General features: G+C 38.2%; 4 protein-coding genes and 2 pseudogenes across 4 annotated transcripts; 3 read left to right on the top strand and 3 right to left on the bottom strand.

Annotated features, from left to right (window-relative positions):
- Positions 1-1320: 1320 nt before the first annotated feature.
- Positions 1321-4361, top strand: LOC149407308 (Endomembrane protein 70 protein family). Its single transcript, XM_089612725.1, has 2 exons — positions 1321-1538; positions 2030-4361. Exon 2 carries the CDS (start codon positions 2087-2089, stop codon positions 4064-4066), a length of 1980 nt encoding a protein of 659 aa, XP_089468851.1. The 5' UTR covers positions 1321-1538; positions 2030-2086; the 3' UTR covers positions 4067-4361.
- A 93-nt stretch (positions 4362-4454) lies between these two features.
- LOC149407307 (myb family transcription factor PHL12-like) lies at positions 4455-6000 on the bottom strand. Its single transcript, XM_089612740.1, has 6 exons — positions 5619-6000; positions 5388-5464; positions 5258-5312; positions 5038-5101; positions 4904-4958; positions 4455-4818 (listed from the first exon to the last, which is right to left on the bottom strand). The coding sequence occupies exons 1-6, from the start codon at positions 5785-5787 to the stop codon at positions 4588-4590; spliced, it is 651 nt and encodes a 216-aa protein (XP_089468866.1). The 5' UTR covers positions 5788-6000; the 3' UTR covers positions 4455-4587.
- Positions 6001-6562: 562 nt separating this feature from the next.
- On the bottom strand, positions 6563-7859 carry LOC149407306 (protein ANTAGONIST OF LIKE HETEROCHROMATIN PROTEIN 1-like; annotated as a pseudogene).
- A 671-nt stretch (positions 7860-8530) lies between these two features.
- Positions 8531-9728, top strand: LOC149407305 (uncharacterized; annotated as a pseudogene).
- A 1715-nt stretch (positions 9729-11443) lies between these two features.
- On the top strand, positions 11444-18905 carry LOC149407304 (portal protein). The gene is made up of 22 exons (XM_089612713.1): positions 11444-11669; positions 11778-12344; positions 12455-12702; positions 12784-12873; positions 13565-13699; positions 13810-13931; positions 14115-14270; positions 14377-14482; positions 14730-14835; positions 14941-15051; positions 15275-15438; positions 15532-15649; positions 15966-16190; positions 16584-16774; positions 16929-17096; positions 17192-17297; positions 17402-17539; positions 17614-17772; positions 17890-18096; positions 18178-18372; positions 18459-18530; positions 18610-18905. The coding sequence occupies exons 1-22, from the start codon at positions 11622-11624 to the stop codon at positions 18754-18756; spliced, it is 3579 nt and encodes a 1192-aa protein (XP_089468839.1). The 5' UTR covers positions 11444-11621; the 3' UTR covers positions 18757-18905.
- Positions 18906-18986: 81 nt separating this feature from the next.
- Positions 18987-22272, bottom strand: LOC149407303 (uncharacterized). The gene is made up of 5 exons (XM_089619816.1): positions 22022-22272; positions 20607-20684; positions 20431-20513; positions 20092-20282; positions 18987-19306 (listed from the first exon to the last, which is right to left on the bottom strand). The coding sequence occupies exons 1-5, from the start codon at positions 22270-22272 to the stop codon at positions 19178-19180; spliced, it is 732 nt and encodes a 243-aa protein (XP_089475942.1). The 3' UTR covers positions 18987-19177.
- Between the last annotated feature and the right edge of the window lie 649 nt (positions 22273-22921).

Raw genomic sequence — 22921 nt, 5'->3', positions numbered from 1 at the left:
CTAAACAAAACAGAATAATTAAAAGCACTAAAATAAAAATTGAAACCAACACAGAATTCATATTAAATAAAATTGATGTTCAACAATAATTTAGAGCAATAAAATAAATAAAAGAAAGGGAAGAAAGAAGAACGATTGAATTCGGAGAAGGAGAACTCGTCGGGTTGTCAATTCCGTTGAAGAACGCCGTTTCCTCTTTCAAAAGCTCTCAAGAACAACCAAACAATAAAAGAGAAACTAAAAACAAAACGGAGGCTTGTGTTTTCAGAGCTTAGAGTCTAATATATAGGTCAAGGGGTGATTTTCGGAGCATATTGGGCCTTTGGAATGGCTTAATTCGCTCAAAAACATAAAAAACGGAAAGTAAGTCCGTCAAAACCCGAAGAAGGGCGCGGCGCGCGGTCCTCCTTGCGCGGCGCGCTGTCCCGAATTCAGCTTATGCGCGCTGCGCGCGTAAGACTCTGTGTGATTTCATGATTGCGTTCCCAGGATGCGCGGCGTGCTATTGCCGAGGCGCGGCGCGCGGTCTCGAAGTCTGTCATCGCGCGGCGCGCGGTTGTCGCCAATTTCCTTGCTTGTGCTTTTTGACTCTATTTCGACCGTTTTGTTTCCAAATTCCGTCCTTTTTTCCACGAAATTGATTGTAGACGCTCTATTGCTCTTTTGAACCTGAAACTACTCAAAAACCTACTAAAACCATTAAAATACTTGAGGACTCGTCGGTTTTTGGTTCGGGAAATAGGAGTTTTACGCGTGATTAACGCACTTATCACAGGTCACGAATTTTAACGACCCACTCAGAAGTTGTTACGTCCCCATCCAAAAGTATTAAACATCCACGTATTAAATGCTTAGTGGATAGTTTAAAATCGTGGCTCCTACCAAATAGCATTACTCTCCGTGTATACATCATTAAAACGCTTCTAATGCTCATTATTACTCGCAGCACAAGTACAACTCAAATTTAAACTTAAAATCATTTCAGTAAACTAAATACCGTTACCCTTTTGTACTAATCGGACAGTTGATGAGCAAAATTAGCATGACACGCACTCTGGTGGAGTGAAATCTGAATTTTTTTCTTACTTTTTTCGCTACTAAATTTTACTGCACATAACGGAAATTAGTAAACTAGAATAGACATTATTATTTTTTTTTCATTTAAAATCTCTTATAAAGTACTGTTCAAAGTTCTAACAAAAGACATTTACACTATGAGAAAAAAAAAACATTTAAATCAAAACGCCGACAAATCAGTGGGTCCCATCTACGCAACGCCACCTGATCTAACCCTTCAGTCTCACCCATTTTATATTTTTATTAATTATCTGTTTGCTTCCAATAATATGGAATAAATAAAGAAAAAGCAACGAGGAAACAAAAAGTGTTCACAAATACAAATCCTGAGATCCTCTTGAGAACCATATAGACCAGGACAAGAACGAGAGAGCGTTGTTGTTGCTCATATCGAATCCCTTTTTAGCTTCATCGTTACGCCAGGGTTTGAGATCGGATCTGAGAAGATTCGACTTTCAAAGGTTAGTTTGTTGGTCGTGATTTTTTTTTTATTATTTTTTTATTTCCTGGTTTCATTTCGAAGGATTTGCAGTAGTGATTTTATTGGTAGGGGTGATTTGTTATGGTAATGGATTTTGATAGATGTGGTGTTGTTTGCTTTCTCGATTTCATTTTTTCGATTGATTTCAAAGCGGGCAAGTACGTAGTCTCTCACTTGTTCGTTTTTTGTTTTGTTTGTTTCTTATGTCGATAAGTTGATATGGTTTTTAGGGTTCATATCTGTTCGATTGAAGTCTCATTCTTTTTATATTCTTTTGGGTCTGATTTGCATGTTGGTAAAAATGGATAGATCTGTGGAGGATTGGATGTGCATTTTTATCCTTCCTTGGATTTGAGAAGGAACTTTAATTATTGTCTTTGTTAGATTCATTTTTTTTAAAACTTCATTATTTTATATGGTGATGCAATTGTATGAGGCTGACTAGAGAAAAATATGTTCATATTTGTGTAGAAAGTATTGGAGTAGCGTAGATCAAACACCGAGTTGGCGTTTCTTCATCGGTTCTCGATGGGTTCGCTGGGTCTGAGGTGGTCTTCGATGCGAAGGGCGTTTCTGTTCCTGGTCTTATTTGCGCACACTTGCAATGGATTTTATCTCCCCGGGAGTTACATGCACACATATTCCAAAGGCGATGTTATCGTCGCCAAAGTTAATTCCTTGACCTCCATTGAAACCGAGCTTCCATTCAGCTACTACAGTCTCCCGTACTGCCAGCCCTCTGGCGGTATCAAGAAGAGCGCCGAGAATCTCGGCGAGCTTCTCATGGGAGACCAGATCGACAACTCTCCTTACCAATTCCGAATGAACACGAACGAGACTGTGTACCTCTGTACCACTCCTCCGCTGAAGGAGAACGAGGTGAAGCTTTTGAAGCAGAGAACCCGGGATCTGTACCAGGTCAATATGATCCTCGACAACCTTCCCGCCATGAGATTCGCTCAGCAGAACGGCGTGAACATTCAGTGGACCGGTTTTCCGGTCGGTTACACTCCGCCGAACAGCAACGACGATTACATCATCAACCACTTGAAGTTCAAGGTCTTAATCCACGAGTACGAGGGGAGCGGGGTCGAGATCATCGGGACCGGGGAAGAGGGTCTCGGAGTCATCTCCGAAGCCGACAAATCCAAGGCGTCCGGGTTCGAGATCGTCGGGTTTCAGGTCACGCCTTGCAGCGTGAAGCACGACACCGAAGCGATGTTGAAGCTCCACAAATACGAAAGCCCCGGAGAGATAAGGTGCCCTTCGGATCTCGACCAGTCTCAGATAATCCGGGAGCAAGAGAGAGTGACGTTCACGTACGAGGTCGAGTTCGTCAAGAGCGATATCAGATGGCCGTCGAGATGGGACGCGTACCTCAAAATGGAAGGCGCTCGGGTCCACTGGTTCTCGATCCTGAACTCGCTGATGGTAATCACGTTCCTCGCCGGAATCGTGTTCGTCATATTCCTCCGGACGGTGAGACGTGACTTGACAAAGTACGAGGAGTTGGACAAGGAGTCTCAGGCCCAGATGAACGAGGAGCTCTCCGGGTGGAAGCTCGTCGTCGGAGACGTGTTCAGAGAGCCGGAGTGCTCGAAGCTCCTCTGCATCATGGTCGGGAACGGAGTTCAGATCACCGGAATGGCGATCGTGACCATCGTTTTCGCGGCCTTCGGCTTCATGTCCCCGGCTTCTCGGGGAATGCTCTTGACGGGGATGATCGTTCTCTACCTCTTCCTCGGAATCTCAGCCGGTTACGTCGGAGTCCGAATGTGGAGAACCATCAAAGGAACATCAGAGGAATGGCGGTCCGTATCGTGGTCCGTGGCTTGCTTTTTCCCCGGGATCGCCTTCGCGATCCTCACCGCTCTCAACTTCCTCCTCTGGGCAAACAACAGCACCGGAGCGATCCCGATCTCGCTGTACTTCATCCTCTTCGCCCTCTGGTTCTGCGTCTCGGTCCCGCTAACCCTAGTCGGAGGGTTCATGGGCACGCGGGCCGAGGAAATCAAGTACCCGGTCCGAACCAACCAAATCCCGAGAGAAATCCCGGCGCGGAAATACCCTTCGTGGATCCTCGTCCTCGGGGCCGGGACGCTCCCGTTCGGGACCCTCTTCATCGAGCTCTTCTTCATCCTCTCGAGCATATGGCTCGGGAGATTCTACTACGTGTTTGGGTTCCTTCTGATAGTTCTGACGCTTCTGGTCATAGTCTGCGCAGAGGTCTCGGTGGTGCTCACGTACATGCATCTCTGCGTGGAGGACTGGCGGTGGTGGTGGAAGGCCTTCTACGCCTCGGGATCGGTCTCGCTTTACGTCTTCCTTTACTCCATCAACTACCTCGTATTCGATCTCCAGAGCTTGAGCGGCCCCGTCTCCGCGGCTCTCTATCTCGGCTACTCGCTCTTGATGGCCATTGCCATCATGTTGTCCACCGGTACCATTGGCTTCCTCGTCTCCTTCTACTTTGTTCACTACCTCTTCTCGTCCGTCAAGATCGATTAGAAGAAACCGTTACATAGGGAAGACCAAGATACTTTTCGGTATTTTTTAGCTTTTTTTTTTTTGTTGCAACTTTGAAAGATTATCTTGATACTAGGAAGTTGCTCAATCGCATTGTATTAAGGCCTAGCACATGTTGTTTTTTCATTTCTTGAGAGAAGAACTTTGAAATATTTCCATCAACGCCTATTATTTCGCGTTTGTTCTAAGCTATAGTGGCGAAGATGAGACCCATTTTATATTTCACATTTGAATTGAATTGTTACAAGATTATTATTACTGGATTGACTAGCAAGTAGCTTGTGTTTGCTCTTTTTTTATTTTTTCTTTACAGTTTTAACCCTCCAATAATTTGTGAATTTAGAGAAATATAACATATCACAAGAGCATGAAAAGACACCAGACTTCCCTACTAAGAAGACCAACATATATACATAAGTAAGAGATTTGTAGTTTTATATGCTGTTCTTGTTGTATCCCATATTTTCCTGTAACCTTTGGATTATTGGTTGATGCCATTAGAGTCAAGCCTCACTCCCATTTTGGTCCAAAACCAAGTAAGTCTCTGCAGGGTCTTCCTCAGAAATCTGCTCCTCCTTTCTCTTCTCTAATTCAGGACCGTGGAAAAACTGCGATATTGATGGCTTGGACATGTCGCCAAGGTATTGAAACGCAGCCAATTTGCAAGCGGATTCGAAAGCCATGTTTAGGTATCTGCGTTCTGCGTCCCCACAAACCTGCAAACGCTTCTCGACCTGTGAATGCTCGAGCTCAGTGCGCTTATTGGCTACAAGCTCATTAAAAAATGAATAGAAGGAAAATAGACGAATGAAGACGAACTTGGACTTGAATCTGCTTCCGAGTTTGTGATTCTCGATTGTCCAGCCCGTCACACCTGTGATTCGCCGGAGCCATTAGATTACGAGATAATGAAGTATACGCAATTTTGTGAGACATTTTTTTTTAATGCTTACTCGTCGTGATGATGCAATGGAGGGAAGCTTGAAGAGCTTGGGATTTCCAATGGTTCGGACCGACCTATCATTGATGCGACTATGAATTATTAAAGGTTAAAGACTTTCAGTTTCGCTACTTCCAAAATTATAACATTCATTCAAATGGGAAAACTATTGTAAATATAATGACATTCGGTTACTTTAATATTGACCCCCCCCAAAAAAAAAAAAAACTCACCCAATTGAGAAACATGGCTCCAGTCTTTGAACGAGTATTTACCAAGCCTGTATTTCTGCAAACACAGACAAGTCAAGTGATTTTTCATATTTTTGTTAACCTACTATTAATTTTATATTTTTTTTAAAACCTGAAGATGGCTCTTCAAATGGTATAGAGTCAGTCCCTCCACACACATTATCTTCATAAGTGATTTAGGCGTTGCCTCTACATATACATTATACATTACATGAATAATAGAGAAAAAAAAATGAACATCGTCACATAATAGATTCGTTATTCATGTGAAACTCTATTAAATCCATGAGAGAGAGAGAGAGAGAGAGAGAGAGAGAGAGAGAGAGAGAGAGAGTTTGTATACTGTAAGGGCCGCCGAGGTGGTTGACGGCATCGATGAAGCGGGAATGAAGACGCGGGGTCCACCGAAGCCGAGACTTGAGCTTTCTATGGCACATTTCTCGCTCAACTTCCTCATTACAGTTTCTTGGTTGATCAGTCTCATTCTCGTTATGGCCTTCACTAAGAGCCATCTATTTTTGACCCTGTGACTAACACAGTGGTCAAGAATAGAGAAACCAAACACTGTCGGTTTTTACCCGGCAATATTGAATGGGTCAAGGTTCTTTTGTGTTTTGCTCATTCTGTACGTGACTAGGGATTTTGTTCTACTTGTACTCGCCAAGGAAAATAATATATATAATATAAGAAAGCCAGCTCTATGATACATGTCCTTTCATGTAACAAACAAAACGAGAGAGAGAGAGAGAGCGTCTAAAACAGAGCGTTTTTTTGTTTGCCTGGAGTGCAATTCAATCGAAACGCGTAGTTGTCGTTATTTCAGCGATGACTGTTTGTGTTGCTTCACCGAGGCATTGGATAAGCACGATATTTCTTCGCTCAAAAACTTTGGAGCCTAAGGGCAACCCCAACCCGATTTCTAGGTGTTAATTCAACACAACTTTTGTGTTGATTTAGCACCAAATTTTTTTTCCAACTCCAACCACAACACCAAATTTCACACTAAAAATACTATTCATCATTATTATATTATTAAAATAAAACAATCTCTTTATTAAAAAATATTTCAATAAATAATTATAATGGTGATATTTTTTAATTAAGTGATTAAAATTAGTACTTACCAATATTTAACAAATATTAAGATAAATAAAAAAAGATAAATAAAAATAACATTACTAATTAAAATATTACATTTAAATAATTCAACATAAAAACATACATTTGAAAGATAGATTACATCGTACTAATTATCTGAATTAGTATATTCATTCCACAAGTGCTCAATTAATGCATTTCGAAGTTCAATATGAGCGTCTCTGTTCTTGATTTGTCGGTGTCGAGCTAAGAATTGTTGAAATCGAGCATCTTCATCGGCTGCCATCTCAACTTCAACATTTGGAACTTCGGCTTGTTCTTCAATGGTTGGATTAACATCGCGTTCATCTTCTATTATCATATTATGTAAAATAATACAAGATGTCATGATATCATGTAACACTTTCTTACTCCAAAAGCGGGATGGTCCGGCCACAATTGCAAATCTTGACTTCAACACTCCAAATGCACGCTCCACATCCTTTCTACATGCTTCTTGCTTCATTGCAAATAACTTTTTTTTTGGACCACGTGGATCGTGAATAGTTTGAACAAGGGTCGACCATTTTGGGTATATGCCATCAGCTAGATAATAACCCATATTATATTCTTTTCCATTAATGACATAATTGGCCGGTGGAGCAGTACCCTCAGCAAGATTAGCAAAAAGATGAGATGCCTCTAGCACATTAATATCATTATTAGATCCTGGTAGACCGAAGTATGCATGTCATATCCAAAGATCATAATCAGCTACAGCTTCTAGAATAATCGTAGGAGATCCACTACGTCCAGCATATTGACCTCCCCAAGCTGTTGGGCAGTTTTTCCACTTCCAATGCATACAATCTAAACTACCCAACGTACCTGAAAATCCTCGACGCTCGTTAATGTGGAGAAGTCTTGCAACGTCATTAGCATTAGGTGCTCGAAGATAATGGCCTCCAAACACCTCGACAATAGCACGGCAAAATCTCTTCAAGCATTCCAAAGTTGTGGACTCGCCTATTTTGATATACTCATCGGTGGAGTCTGCCGGTGATCCATATGCCAACATTCGAAAAGCGGCTGTTAGTTTTTGCAAACTAGATAACCCGAGTTTACCGAGTCCATCTCTTCGTTGGACAAAGTAATTGTCATGCCTTTGCACAACATCATGAATTTGAAGAAATAAAGCTCGGCTCATTCGATATCTTCGTCGGAACATTGTCTCTGGGAATCGAGGATTCTCTGCAAAATAGTCGTTGAAGAGATTGCGAGCGGCTTGTTCCCGATCACGGTTGATAACGATATGACTAGGAATAGATCCACGATGAGAGCCTTCGGTATTTAGCATACGATTTAGCATGAAATTGTTGTTTTCAGTAATTTGAGATATGACTTTGTTTTCTAGATCTTCATAATATTCATTATCTGAAGAAGAAGAGGAAGACGAAGAAGAGGAAGAAGATGGTATGTAAGATGAACTACCATATTGAAAATTCATCGTTTTTTATGAGGAGAAGTATACGGTAAAGAAGGAGGTGATATTTTTCCAAGTATGAAACTCATCATTTATAGAAAGAAATAAATAGATCCGGAAACAAACAAATAGATCCCGACCGTTCAATTTTAGATCTAAAATCTAGCCGTTCAATATCTGTCACATCTTGTCTCTGAGCATTATCAGAAACAAACAAATAGATCCGGACCGTTGAATTTTAGATCTAAAATCTAGCCGTTCAATATCTGTCACATCTTGTCTCTAAGCATTATCAGAAACAAACAAATAGATCCGGACCGTTGAATTTTAGATCTAAAATCTAGCCGTTCAATATCTGTCACATCTTGTCTCTGAGCATTATCAGAAACAAACAAATAGATCCGGACCATTGAATTTTAGATCTAAAATCTAGCCGTTAAATCTAGCCATTCAATTTCTATAAATAAGACTTACTCCTAGACCCATTTCCTCACAAATTCATTCTTCACCTCATTTCTTCAAACATGACTTCAAGTCGCAGTTCTTCATACTCTGTTCAAGAAGATATACTCTTGTGTCAAACCTATATTGATATTTCTCAAAACCCAATCATAGGGATTTCCCAAAAAAAAGATCAATTTTGGGCAAGAATTGAAACAGAGTATCACTCAAATGGAATCCAAAAGGTTAGACCAAGAAGATCTTTAGAAACTAGAATGGCAACCATTCTTTCTGCTGTTTCGAAACTAAGGGGATGTATTAACCAGATTGAAAATAAGAATCCCAGCGGTGCTTCGGAACATGACATTGTAAGTATTTATTTTGTCGATAAATGTATACATTATATTTATTTTTTATTTGTACTAACTAACTTTTTATCATCATTCTTTTATCAATATGTAATAGTTAACTCAAGCGAAGATGTTATTGGTAGAGGATGCCAAATACAAGAGGGGCTTCAAATTCGACCATGTGTGGCCTATTCTTAAGGGAATTGAGAAATTTGCTGGTAACAACTCAAATACCGAGTCCCCGGGTCTTAACCATCCGTCATCGTCATCATTTTCTACCGAGTCACCTGTAACCCCCGGTATGAATTCATTTGATCTTAACATGAACGATCAAGAAGACACTTGCAATTTATCTGGAAGACCAATGGGTGTAAAAAAAGCAAAGAAACAACAAAAAGATGCTGAAGAATTTAAAAAAATGATGGACAAAAATGAGAGTCTTGTCCGAACTATTAAAGATTCTAATATTGATAGAATTGAAGTTCAGAGACAAAAAAATGAACTTCGAAAGAAAAAGATTGAGCTAGCTCAAATGAAAGAAGAGAATAAAATTTTATTCATGAATTTGGATACTATATCTGACCCAAATATGCGTGAATTTCTAGTAAAAGAAAAAGAAAAAATTATGCAAAAAAGAGCACAGACGAACCAATATGAAGAACAATGAGAAGGTTCTGAATATTATGGATCTCAATATCGAGCATCTAATTATCAACAAAATCGAGCTCAGGAAGATCAAGCTCAGGGAGATCAAACTCAGGGAGATCAAACTCAAGGAGATCAAAATCAAGATTACACTCAGTATTATAATTATCTTGACGGAACTGGAAATAATTTTCCCCGTTATTAAATTGTGTTTTAAGTTTTTACTATGTCTTTTAAAATTATGTTATTGTTTTTAGTTTTTATTTTATTTTGTGTGTTTAATTTAAACTTTGTAACCTATATTTAAATTTGTATGTTTTAATTGAACTTTGTTTTGATATTTTTGTAGTCAATTTATGAGTTTTTGTGTTTTATAAACATTTATAAGGTTAATATATGTATATATGAAAAAAAAAACCTTTGAATTTAATATGTTAAATTTAAAAAAAAAAAAAAACAACAATGCCGTGTTGTACAGTGGCACGGCATATATGCCGTGCCACTGTTTAAATAATCAAATTTGGTGTTGGGTATCCCGTGTGATTGGAGCTGTTTTCACACCAAATTTGGCGTTTTGCCGTTGCGTAGGAGATGCTCTAACACAAGTCTAATACCGTCTTATTTACATTAATATCTGAATAAAACTTAATTGAAGGGTAAAATGTTGGATATCCTTAATTCAGTTTGGACGTATATGTTAAATAATGATATATTGTGTACTGCTAATAAGCATTGCTCTTAAAAGTGATCTATTCAGGAATTAAGCTTAAATTACTCCAATCAAAGTAAATTTCCTAATTAGTACACAATGTAAGCAATATCTGGCCAAGAACCATTTTGAGCATTTGACTTTCTTACTTGGCTGTGAAAGACCGAGTTAATTATTATTAGAGAAATTTTATTTTTTGGGCCTCAAAAGTGAAGTAATATCAAGCGTAAACCTCATAGTTACAAAGTATTTAAAATTAGACCTTTGACTAAAAATCAGACAAAAATACCCTTTCAGCCCATTTTTCCCTCTCCCCTCAAAATGATTTTTTTCTTTTTTTCAAATTTATGATTCTGACGCTCAAAAGAGTGACAAAAAGTAAAATTTTTGTTTTTATTTTGTGTTTGAATTGTTGTAGGATAGTCTTAATAATGATTAGAGTGATAATTAGTTGATTTGGTTCGGTTTTGAAAATAGGATTTTGAATTCGAAATTTTTTTCCGATGAAATTCGATGAAATTCATAGCTATTTACGATGTAATTCGAAGATTTAAGATGATTTTAACTTTTTTTTTCCGATGAATTTGGATAGATTTCGATGAACTCGGATAGATTTGGATGAAGATTTAAGATGATTTAAAATGAACTCGGATGAATTCGGATGGATTCGGATGAAATACGATGAATTCAGATGAAATTTAATGATTTAAAATGGAAAAATGGACTGAAAGGGTATTTTTGTTCGAATTTGGATCAAAACTTTAATTTTGGATATATTTTAACTAATGAGTCTAATCTTGATATTTCTTCATTTTTGAAGTTCCAGATAGGATCATTTTTGAAGTTGAATCTCCAATCCTTTGCTTGCTGTGCAGGTTACCAGTCAGAAGAGAGAACGAACGAACATGGGGACATAGTGCTTTTGTACCATCTTTAGGGAATAAAAAAATCAATAATATTTGATGACAAAACAACCCTTAAAATCTTATATTAAAAATATTTTTAAAATAATATTAAAAAAATAAAATTTCTCTATTAATACTAGTTGCATTAAGTATTAGCTCGTGAATAGGAAGTATAGAAAAAAAAAGTGAATACAACGTTTTCAATAACATTAAGCAAATAACTGAATAAGTACAATATGATTTCCAATAATAATGATAAAAGAATAAGTGCATATATTATATTTTTCAATTTATCAGTGTCAAATATGCCATGACATTAATGTGAATTTGAGATGCTGTAGGGTTGTAGCTTTGGAAAGACTAAAAAAAAAAAAAAAAAAACAACAACAAACAATAATCACTACAAAAAGCCGTTTGAGGCTCTATGTCCACGTCATTACATAAACTAATTAAATAAATAAACAAAGAACCCTTCCTTGTAAAATTGCTTTTTTAGGATTTCAAACCAAGAACAGACGAAGACAAAGTGACAAACACACCTGGAGAGTCAAAACTAGCCGTTACTAATCATATCACGCTCTCATCATCTCTCTGCTAAGGAAAATAAGTAATTGTGCCTGGACTTCAAGCCTACGCTTTTCTCATTTCTTCTTCTTCTTCTCATAGGCCCGAAATTCTTAAAGCAATCTCTGTGTAAACCAGAACAAACTCGAAGTCTTCACATCCGTGTATCAAAATGTTCACCGAAGGTCTCGACGAGACCGCAATCAATTGGATAAAAAAGGTAAAGAAGACGAAAACAAAAACAGAGATCGTGGTGTATTTAGCTACTTAGCGAGCTGGTTTTTAGGTAAAATTATCTGACTGCATGTTTATTACTTTTTTTTATTAGGGCACTGAATTGGAATCGGGGAACCAGAAACCGACCGTTAGATCGCCTCTCGCCGAGAGAACAGCTCCGAGGTCGCCTCTGCGCTTCAATGGCGTCGGCAACGGAAGCTTCTCTCCGGCTTCCAATTCCCTGCCTCCGCTCAAATTTCACTCCGGCTTGCTCTCCGTCCCTCGGAGCTTGGTCGGAGATAAAGAGAACGACGAGGACGACGATGATGATATGAGCGTCGTCGATTCAGTCTCTGACAGTACAGATTCGTACGGAGAGGAAGAGCCATTTGGATCGTCGATTGAATCGGGCTTGAGGCCGGTCGAGAGTTGTTTCGACGTAGATGAAGAGCCGTTCGGATGTGAAGACCCTATGTTGGGAATGATGACGAGAGGCAACGTTTCGTCGTTGAATCGAGGGTTTTTGAGTGAGAGTTTGAGGATCCAAGTGCCAGAGAGCAACTTCAGGCGATTTACTGATACTGAATTGGGGTTGAAGAAGAGTGGTAATGTACACAAGAGTTTGACTCCGGGTTGTGGCAATCAGCTTCAGAAGCAAATTCACCTGCGAAATTTTCAGGTAAGAATTGCCTAGACTGTGACTTAGGAATGTTTAGGGTTTATGTGATTTGGAATTAGGAATCAAATGAGCTAATCTAGTGATTATTTTGGGTTTATGTGATGTTTAAGGGTTCAATGAGTAAGGAAAGTGGCGTGCTTAGAGATTCAGCAGACTTGGGAACTCCGAGTGCGCCTCCTATGTTTGAAGGCCCGAGCGAAGAAGGTCAAGACGATGCTGAATTCCAAGAGACAAGCGAAATTCCCGAAGTTTTTGCGGAGGCCGAGCAATTTGAGAATGGAACGTGCCCTTCAATGGAACAGGCCGGTTTAGGGAACTGGAAATCTGATTTGTTGAGAACAGTTGAGCTCGGAGACAGGTTCGGGAAGCTGTTTTATTTTACCGGAGAATTAATTATGTAAAATCCTTTTCTTAAACTTTACGTGCATTGTTTTTGCAGAGTAAACACGAGTGTAAATGCAAGCAAGGAGACACAGATGGGGAATTTGCAAGCAAACCAATCAGACTATTCGTCATGTTATAGCACTAGGTGAGAGACTTGATCAGTTTGAATGCCTTGTCGATTATTTTGCGAGTTATGTTTATGGCGGCATGCCGACACAAACACACCTTAACTATGACTTTCGTTCTGCCAAACTTACGAGATCATGTGTTTCCCCTCATGCTACTCGAAGGCATTTCATTTTCTGTCCCAAATAATCCAATGGGGACTTCAAACTTATCATTTCATTTGTTCCTTTTTTTTTTTCTTTTTTTTTTTGCTCTGCTGTGCATATGTAGCTTTAAGGCGTGATCCTAGTAACTTAACATACATTGTAAAAAAATAATGATATAAGTGTCTCTGGTGAAAAATTACTAAAAGCATACATAGCATATACCAAAGTAGAGACAAATGTCTCTGGTGAGGGCTACCAAAACCTTTTCTCATTTTCGGTTCTGATTTTTATGATTTTTATTTTGAAATTAATATTATTATTTTGATACTTGTTATAGATATTAGTTTGATCCGTGTTTATGGCTTGTTATACGATAAGTTCTTTTTTTCCCACGGTGCATCATGAAAACCTATAGCTGGAGAAAAACCAAGTCTTTCCGTTTCTGGATTCTAGTACATCGTTTATCTTTCAATCTTTGAGATAACTTATTAAATCAGTGTTTAGGAAACAACTTACTTCTCGCTCTCATTTCTTTTAATTGGCTTCGTATCTAAATGGTTTCAGTGGACAATATGCGTGGCAAACTATGATTGCGTACGATGCTTGTATAAGGCTATGCCTCCAGGCATGGGAGAGTGGCTCTGTTGAGGCATCTAAATTTCTACATGGTCAATGCATGATTCTTAGGAATGCATTTGGGTATGAAGTTCTTGATGATTTATTTTTTCATTGACTTAAAGAACCCTTATTTAGTGTTTTCCTTCTTGTATTTGAGTGAACATTTTTCATGTTTGTTTGATTGTATATAGACTCCAGAACTATTTGTTGCAACCTCGAGCACTACAACAAGCAGAGGATAGACCGAGCATGAGTACAGAACAAAAGTGTTCATTAAATGCTAAGAAAGTTGTTGGAAAGATAAGAGTAGAAGGTAAAGTCTTGAGGTTATAACTCAACTCGACTACCTTTTTCTCTCTTTTACTGGTGTTTATTTTTTTCCTTTTAAATTCATGCATAAAACGAGTTGAGCACTCGTATCATCTATCTGTAAGTCTTTTCTCAATTTTCTCTTACAACTCTAATACACTTATGCTTTTTCTTGGTTTAATGGCAGTGAAAAAACTCCGTGTAATATCACGGCGTAAACTTAAGAGCACATATTCGCAGCGGGGGGCAATCTACATGCAGGTAGGAGCAGAGTACGTGAAACATGTTGTAAAAACTAGCATGCACAGCTTGAAAGCCGGTTCGCTAGCGATTCCTGTAGAAGGTCTGTAGCTCATTTTGCCGAATTCAAGATCATGTGCGATGTGTGACTGTAACATTTAAGGTGTAACTAATAATATTCGCATCATATCTATTTAATGTACTTGCAGAGCCTCAAACATGCTTATTCCAACTAAACAGCGCAACAGAAAATAATCAAATTGAACCAGCTTCTGCTATTTGCTTGCGCCCCGGCAGTGCTGATTACCATGTGTTGTAAGCTTCCATTTTAATTCAACCATTAAAGTGTTTGCTCTTGCATGATGTTTTGTTAATTTTTGTATACAAGAATAAGAGTTCGGTAGACTATTACATATGTAGTGGATTCGATTACTAGGGATAAATATGGTACTGAAAAAAATAAGAGAACAATGGAATAACATTTAAATAAAGAGTTATTTAGTTTTTTTCCCATTTATAATTCACTTTGAATAGAGGAAATTTGTAAAATTTTCGTTTTCAGTTTCCCAGAGAGTCAAGGAGATTCGCTTTTGGTGGAGGCTCAAGACTCAAAAAGATCAGTACTAGGCCGTGCAACAATTCCAATTTCATCCTTGACTGATAACCCTGTATGTGAAAGTTTTCTACTTGTCTACACGTGCAAATTTGTTGAGCTATTTTTCCATAGAACTTCATGTGCAAATTTGACTTCCATTGTTTCCTTGTTTATTCAGAATGACAGACTTCGTTGGTGGCCCTTATACCATGATGATCAAGAATGTACAGGAAAGATTCAGCTCTATATTGGCAGCACTATCACTAATGACGAGACTAGTCACGTGAAGGTATACATATCCCCAACTCTAGCTACCTAAGCAAGTATCCTATAACCCGAGTAATTTGTTTCTCACCCACTTAAAGTATTTGTTCAGGTGAGTAGACTAGTCTTATGGCTAAACTGAGAACAGCCGTCGCTACTGTGAATTTAAAAATTGTTCTTGTTGACGTATTGACTGTTAATTCATACTTTTGAAAACATGACTGATAATTTGCTTAAATATGTAATAGAGTGGACAGGTTGCGGAAACTCTTGCCTACGATTTATTGCTGGAGGCTGCTATGCGAGCACAGAATTTTCATTCACGAAACTTGTGGTTACAAGGACAGTGGAAATGGTTGTTGAGTGAATTTTCAGAGTATTATGCGGTTTCTATATCATATACAAAGCTGAGGTAACCTAACAGACAACATTTCTTGCAATGTATTGATTTGCATATGTTTCGCTTACAAAGTGAATTTATTGATTGATTTCCGTATTCTTGTAGATATCTTTCACACGTCATGCATGTAGCCACACCAACAAAAGACTGCTTAGAGCTTGTGTATGAATTACTTGTACCGATAACAGAAGCCAGAAGTCAGAAATGTTTGACAAGGCAGGAGGTTAGTCATGTCAAAAAATTAAACTGTCCTTGCTCATATATATAATCAGTAGTTACAGCTTTTTTATTTCGTTCGATGCTACAGTTTATATGGTTTTTGATGGGCTTATATCTCATTAATGTCACATTTTCAAGCTGAATACGTAGACTTGATACAGTAGTTTCTTGTGTAGATTTCTTGAAACATTATTTATTTAAACTTGAGATAGAAGTTCCAACGAAAATTCTTCGCTGGTCTACGGCGACTTTGATAAGCCTGAGAAGTTCGCTATTTTAAGCCAACTATTTTTTATTTGTAATTATGAGTCTTGTTGCAGAAAAGCGTACTTCTAGATTGTGAGACCCAGATTGAGAGACTACTTGCCAATACTTTTGAGAACTATAAGTCATTAGATGAAGAGTCTCCGTCGGGAATAAGAGACATTTTTGGTCCCATACAAGAAGTTGCAGCGCCAGCTCTTGGTCCTGCTGTAAAAGTCTACTGCCTCCTTCATGATATACTGAGTCCCGATGGACAGATTATGCTACGAAGCTATTTGAAGGTTTGTCCTTTCTTTTCTCTTAATTGATATGCTCTTATTCTGTTAGATTTGGAACCAACATATACACTTGTGTGTGCGTTTGGAGTTCCACAGAGTTGAAACGGTGGATAAATTTACTATCTTCTTAAGAAAGAAATTAGCATTAATTAAGAATAAAAATTACAAATAGCATAGTTATCTTCTCGAATATATTGCTTGTATATGCTTTGAATTTCCACTGAGAAATGTGTGATAAAGCATCACCTTCTTGGTAAAAGGAGCTAGAGAATTAAAAGAAGAAAAAAAGTTGTAGAATTCTCGGGAACCTCGGAGTTAAAATGTGACTTATTTTGTTCATTATAATCATCTTTATCAGTTTATCAGAAGCAATATACTAAATGGAATTTTTTGCAGACAGCAGCAAGAAAGAGGTGTCGAACACACATGGTGGAAACTGAAGAGTTCATGTCAAGCAACTCTGAAGGTTTGAATATGGATTCAATAACCATCTCAACAGCATATCTCAAGATGAAGAATCTCTGTACAAACATTGGCAATGAAATTCAGGCCGACATCAAGATTCATGACCTGGACATCCTTCCCAGGTATGTAAAAACTTTTAGCGTTAGATAGATTATGAAAGTTCAGGAACGCAAAAATAATGTGCAGTGCAAAGAATGAAGTCTCGTCATTCTAAACCTGAGGAATCGGTTCATATTTGTATCTACTGACATTGTTGTGTGCTGTTCAATTATACAGCTCAATTGACCTGTCAAACATCACAGCTTCTGTCTACAGCACCGAGCTGTCAAACCGACTCCGAGCCTTTCTTGCCACATGGCCTCCTTCAAGCCCACAACCACATGTGAATGAACTTCTAGTAGCCGCTGCTGATTTCGAAAGGAATCTTGAATCATGGCACATCAGGTGTGTGTTACAGAATTCCATGGATGGTGCACCGTGTTAGTAATAAGTAGAAATTGATCTTCTCATCGTAATTTTTTAACTTGTGATGAATTCAGCCCAGTGCAAGGAGGTGTAGACTCAAGAAATCTTTTCCACGATTATATTATGGTGTGGGTACAAGATATGCAACTTGGCTTCCTTGATCATTGCAAATCAGAAAAGGTACTCTTACCAATCTGTTGACACTTTTCACCTTTGATATTATGGTGACGAAACTAGGGTTTACACGACTAGTTTATAATTTAAGCTTTATTTAATATTTATAGGTACCTTGGTCTGGGGTATCAACAAATCATTCCACTTCACCTTTTGCGGAGGATATGTATGAGAAGATGAGAGAAAGCCTTGTTCAGTACGAAATAGTGATCAATCGATGGCCTCAGTACTCGTTGGTTCTTGAAAATGTAAGATTGGTTTTATGATCACGCTTTGGTATAGAAAAGCTTAAATCTTGACTTGCTCTCTCAAATTCGAACAGGCGGTCGCAGATGTGGAAAGAACAATCATAAAGGCGCTGGAGAGACAGTACAGCGACATTTTGACTCCACTGAAAGACAGCATTCCAAAGAGGCTGAATATGCAAGTTCAGAAACTGACAAGAAGACAGTCTATGGCAATATATTATGTTCCAAGTCAAGTGGGTGATCCACATTTGCAAATTTTTATTAATTTTTCTTTTTGTGTGAATAACTTTGCAAATTGTTATTTGTTACAATATTTACTACTCTGACCAGATTATTGTATTATTCTTCAGTTGGGAACTTTCTTGAACACCATGAAGAGAATTCTCGATGTCCTACACTGCAGAGTCGAGGACATTCTAAAGACTTGGGCCTCCGTTTTGCCTGTCACGGGAGACAAAAAGTTATTGTTCGGAGAGCAAATGAATGCAGTCACAGTTCTTCTGAGAACAAAATACAAAAACTATCTGCAAGCAGTAGTTTCCAAACTAGTAACCAACGTAAGCTTTCTTTTTCTACACCAAGCAATGTAGGTTTGCTCTTTCTTTCTTTCTTTAGAGCTTACAAAATGGTCATCTCAGTTGCAAGCTAATCGGAACACGGTACTCAAGAGGATTCTGGAGGAAACAAAGGAAAAAGATGGTGAATCCGAGGTTCGTGAAAGAATGCACATGCTGAGTTCACAGCTTGTCGACTCTATATCCAACTTGCACGAGGTTTTCACGAGTCAGATATTCATCGCTACTTGCCGCGGATTCTGGGATAGAACAGGACAGGTAAAAGAAAAATAAACTTGAAAAAAGAAGTTCTTGTATGGTAAAAGAAGTTCTGGATTGACATTTCGATTGTTGCTTTTGAACAGATCGTCTTAAAGTTTCTTGAAGGCAGAAAGGAGAACCGAGTATGGTATAATGGATCTTATTACGCTCTTGGGGTAAGTCGTCAGCGGTTATGACTGTTATGTGATCAGATTGAATGTTTATGATCATAGTTATTAATAATTTTTTCTGCAGATATTGGATGATACATTTGCCTCGCAAATGCAAAGGTTGCAAGGCAATTCTCTGAAAGACAGAGATCTGGAGCTTCCTCGTTCAGTTGTAGAAGCTCGGTCCATCCTCTCCAGGGACACATCATATGCTACAGAAACATATGTTTAAGTCTCTTCTGTTTCATATTTGTAATTTTATTATACTGCAACATCCGTTTGTATACACACACATATATATATAATAGAAATGTAGTCGAGTCTGATCTATTCTTTGGAAGTGACATGCAATTCAATGATTCAACTGTAACTATGTTTTTTTACACATCAATAAAGTTTTCTTTATTTTTTTATTTTTTTCTATTGTAACCCCCCTTTTCGACGTGACCGCCCAATTTGATGTTATGTATGGTAATAATCATGCAGTTCACATTAACAGATCGTGGAAAAGAGAAATATGTCCAATCATTCAGATCTTTCTTTAACAGATCGTGTAAATAATAAAGAATGAATATTAATAGAAATAAATAAAAAAAACAATGATGATATCCTCTCTTAGTCTTTGCTGATCGATGTGATGATTGAGTTGTTTTTCAAGTTGCAGAAGTTGGAGAATTTTCTTGTGCATTAATGGGTTCATCAACATCTTCTGTCTCTTCGGTTTGTAGTTGATGATTATTTGGCAAGAGTATCCCAAATACAGATTCCACTTTGTCCTCCACCTGCAGAATTAACCGCATAAATTTAACAAAAAATTGGCTACGTAAGTCACCTAAACTATAGAAATTGTAAATTAGCAAATTTTTGGTAAATAGTACGTAGTTTCAATCAGAAAATCTAATAAATGGTGTTAGCACGTACGTGAATTACAGCTTAAAGAAAAAAAAAACGCCCAACAACATGCATGTTTGAATATCTATTTTTTTCATCAGATTTAACACATTTTGACTATTCAAAATAATCTAGCAGACATATAACCAACCGCGCATTTTTTATTTTTAATAAAAAAAACCAACTTGCCCAATGGGATAGAAAATCTTATTTAACTAAGTTTTCCTTCCGTTTTCTATGTAAAATTTTTAACATGCCCCTCAAGATAGTGGTTTTTTTTTGTACTCATCAAATTCGAAATCTGATTGGGCTTTGTTTGACTCTAATACCATGTGAAATAATACCACGAGGTTCCATACAATGAAATGAGTATTACCGTTACCTTATAAATTTGTGTTAGTTCTCTTTTTTCTGCGTGTGGGATTCCTAACAATAATAATTTAACGAGGCTTAACACACAACTAGCTGATCGCTCTACGAAAAAAAAAAGAATTATAAATAATATGTAAAATGAAACTGATTTTTAACGATGACATATGATAAGGATAAAAGAAGCTAGCTCAAAGCTGATCAACCGCGATCTATGATTGAGGAGATGTGTTCGTGCCACAACGAAAACGATAAATTATGTTAAAAAAAAAAACTATAGCGTATGTTAAAAATAAAAAATAAAAACCTTTTCGATGAATTGGTCAACAAAGTGGGCGTCTTTGGCGGTTTCCCCGGCGACATTCTCGATGAGATCGAAGACACCTTTGAGTTTTCCACCGCCGGAAAGACTATTTCCGATCTCGTCGGCCGTTTCCTCAACTCTTTCCGCTACATCTTCAACCACTTCCGCCACCTTCTCAACCATATCACCAATATCTAAATCATTTACAATAACAACTTTTTTTGTTATCACAAAATCAACTAAAAAAATGCATGATATGAGAGCTTACAACGTTTTAATTACAAATAACCTCAAACAAAATACATAATATGAGAGCTATATGTAATTTACGTACGAACTCACTTTTAAGTGCTAGAAAAGGACCCCATTTGTTCTTCCAGAATGGAAAGATCAGGGTTACCACGACCCCCAAAACCCACCCTTGCCTGTGATATTTGTACAAAAGAAAAAAGAAAGACATAAATTATTGGAAAATGCATGCCAATAAATATATGTATATATAGGTAATTAAAAATTACCAAGAGTTAAAAGGTCCTCCTCCTCCTCTAGGCTCAACACTATTTTTCAATACAATATTACTATTTCTGTTCATATTTCTGCGACGAAAATGGAAAGAAAAGAAAAAAAAAAAAGAAAAAAAAAGATAGAGATATAGATTTGCTTGTAAGAGAAGAATATGTTAATTTATATAATCAACAAAGGCTATAGCTAGCTGTCTAGCTGGGAGAATTGACTTCATTAGCTTATTTTCGATATGAATGGGACAATTAATAGACAAGACTCTTCTTCTCTTCTGATTCTCCGACGAAATTTCCAGAACTTTGATTAGTAGTACTGCGATGAGAGGTAGTTATAGTGTTACATTTAACAAATAAATTGTACACCAAGCAATTATTTGAATGACCAAGTCTTTTTTATTGGATTCAGTACGTCAAAGCTGACAGACGACAGAGAAGGAAGCTACTTTGATTAGAGACTTATTTGGTCAACTTAAGTGTAATATATCAACAAAACGTGGTTGATTGAGCAATAATTAGGTTTCCCATGAAATTTCTGAGAGAACTAAAGAGTGGAGAAAAATTTAGTTACCTAATCTAATGTACTAAATGTGAAAACAAGACGCAGTAATGTTCTACTTGCAAAAATATAAATAATTTTATTTTTTGGACTAAAATATCCATTAATTTCAATTCTAAATGTCCTTTTTTTTCATTTTCAATTTCTTATTCATTATTCTCAATAATTTAATTTATCTCTTTTTGTAGTTCTTTTAATCTTCATTTAGTGATTTTTATTTCTTATTTTTGACGTGTGCCGAAGATTGTTAAACACATTAAATTTCATTCGATATCCATCGTAAAGAACAAATCCTTCACTGGAATCCGTCATAAAACAATCTCATGAATATGACTAAATGCGATATGTGTTAGGATTTGACCTCGTCACTTCGTCCAGTCGAGCTGGATTAGCTTTGTCACTTCGTCCAGTCGAGCTGGATTCAGTTCGCCAGTTCGCCCAAACCGCTGTTGGGTTCACTTCGTCAAACCTCTCGCTCTCTCTCTCACAGAACAGAAAAACGAAAAATAAAGAAGGAACACAAGATTTATAGTGGTTCACTTTCTTTGAGAAAGCTACGTCCATTTTGCCGCTGCAATACTATAAACCCAATTGGGAAAGGTTACAAGTACAAGTGTTTCTATTTTTGGGTACAAAGGAATACAACACATAACATCATTTATATATACTAAGGAAATGTACAAAGTTACTATCCCTAACCGATGTGGGACTTTTTCCAATTCCTTAGATTAGGCTCCATCACTTGACATCCACCATCAACAATCTCCCACTTGGAGACTAATCTCATCACGCGTCTCCATCTTGCAGCGGCGACTCAACTCATCAGACGAGGAGTCCAACTGAGGTCGAGCACAACCTCAGTTTGTCATACGGCACAGACTTCGTAAACATGTCGGCGGGATTCTGACTCCCTGCGATCTTCTCAAGCACCAATACACCATCTTCCAATGCCGACCTGATGGAGTGGTATCTCAGCTGTATATGCTTAGTCCTCACATGATACACTGGGTTCTTCGCCAACTGAATGACGCTTTGGCTGTCACTGTACAACACACTCCCTTCATGGTCTTGATCCAGCTCGCCCAGAAACGTCTGCAGCCATATCATCTACTTCGTGGCCTCGGTGATGGCCACGTACTCCGCTTCACAGCTCGACAAGGCAACGATCTTCTGCAACCTCGACACCCAACTGATAGCCGTCCCTCCGAACGTGTAGACGTAACCGGACGTACTCTTCCTGCTATCGACGTCGCCCCCATTGTCAGCATCGACGTAACCTAGGAGTCCCAGTTCGGACTTCCTGAAACCAATGCCGAGGTCGAGCTGCCTCTCAGGTATCGGAGGATCCACTTCACAGCCTCCCAGTGCTCTCTCCCCGGATTACTCATAAACCCGCTCGCAACTCCCACTGCGTGAGCAATGTCCGGCCTCGTACACACCATTGCGTACATCAAACTTCCAATGGCCGAAGCATAGGGAATCTTGTCCATGTATGCCAGCTCGTCCTCTGTCACTGGCGACTGTTGCTTGGACAATTTGAAGTGGTTGGCCAGCGGCGAGCTGACCGACCTCGCGTCATCCATGTTGAAGCGTTGGAGCACCTTCTTCACGTACTCCTCCCGTGAGAGCTTGATGCTCTCTCTCGTCCTCTTGATCCTCATCCCGAGAATCTGCTTCGCGGCTCCTAGATCCTTCATTGCGAACTCTTCGGACAATCTCTTCTTCAGCTCGTCGATCTCATGTAGGTTGGCACCTG

This window comes from Urtica dioica, chromosome 1 (genome assembly GCF_054948205.1).
Source record: "Urtica dioica subsp. dioica isolate 48M chromosome 1, U.dioica_male_clone48M_v1_H2, whole genome shotgun sequence".
In the NCBI taxonomy this organism is placed as follows: Eukaryota; Viridiplantae; Streptophyta; class Magnoliopsida; order Rosales; family Urticaceae; genus Urtica; species Urtica dioica.
Note: the sequence above shows the minus strand (reverse complement) of the source record. Positions and strands in the feature narration are given on the sequence as shown.

Excerpts from the sequence above, each read along its gene's own strand:
- LOC149407307 (XM_089612740.1), bottom strand. The coding sequence starts at position 5,787 with ATGGCTCTTAGTGAAGGCCATAACGAGAATGAGACTGATCAACCAAGA. Across the intron at positions 5,313-5,387 it reads ATTTGAAGAGCCATCTTCAG|AAATACAGGCTTGGTAAATA; the intron begins GTTTTAAAAAAA and ends CTGTGTTTGCAG. Across the intron at positions 4,819-4,903 it reads GGAAGCAGATTCAAGTCCAA|GTCGAGAAGCGTTTGCAGGT; the intron begins GTTCGTCTTCAT and ends GAGCATTCACAG.
- LOC149407308 (XM_089612725.1), top strand. The coding sequence starts at position 2,087 with ATGGGTTCGCTGGGTCTGAGGTGGTCTTCGATGCGAAGGGCGTTTCTG.
- LOC149407303 (XM_089619816.1), bottom strand. The coding sequence starts at position 22,272 with ATGATATGGCTGCAGACGTTTCTGGGCGAGCTGGATCAAGACCATGAA. Across the intron at positions 20,685-22,021 it reads GTGCCGTATGACAAACTGAG|AAATATGAACAGAAATAGTA; the intron begins GTTGTGCTCGAC and ends TTTTCGTCGCAG. Across the intron at positions 19,307-20,091 it reads TTGACCAATTCATCGAAAAG|GTGGAGGACAAAGTGGAATC; the intron begins GTTTTTATTTTT and ends TTAATTCTGCAG.
- LOC149407304 (XM_089612713.1), top strand. The coding sequence starts at position 11,622 with ATGTTCACCGAAGGTCTCGACGAGACCGCAATCAATTGGATAAAAAAG. Across the intron at positions 13,932-14,114 it reads TGGAAAGATAAGAGTAGAAG|TGAAAAAACTCCGTGTAATA; the intron begins GTAAAGTCTTGA and ends GTTTAATGGCAG. Across the intron at positions 14,836-14,940 it reads CATCCTTGACTGATAACCCT|AATGACAGACTTCGTTGGTG; the intron begins GTATGTGAAAGT and ends TTGTTTATTCAG.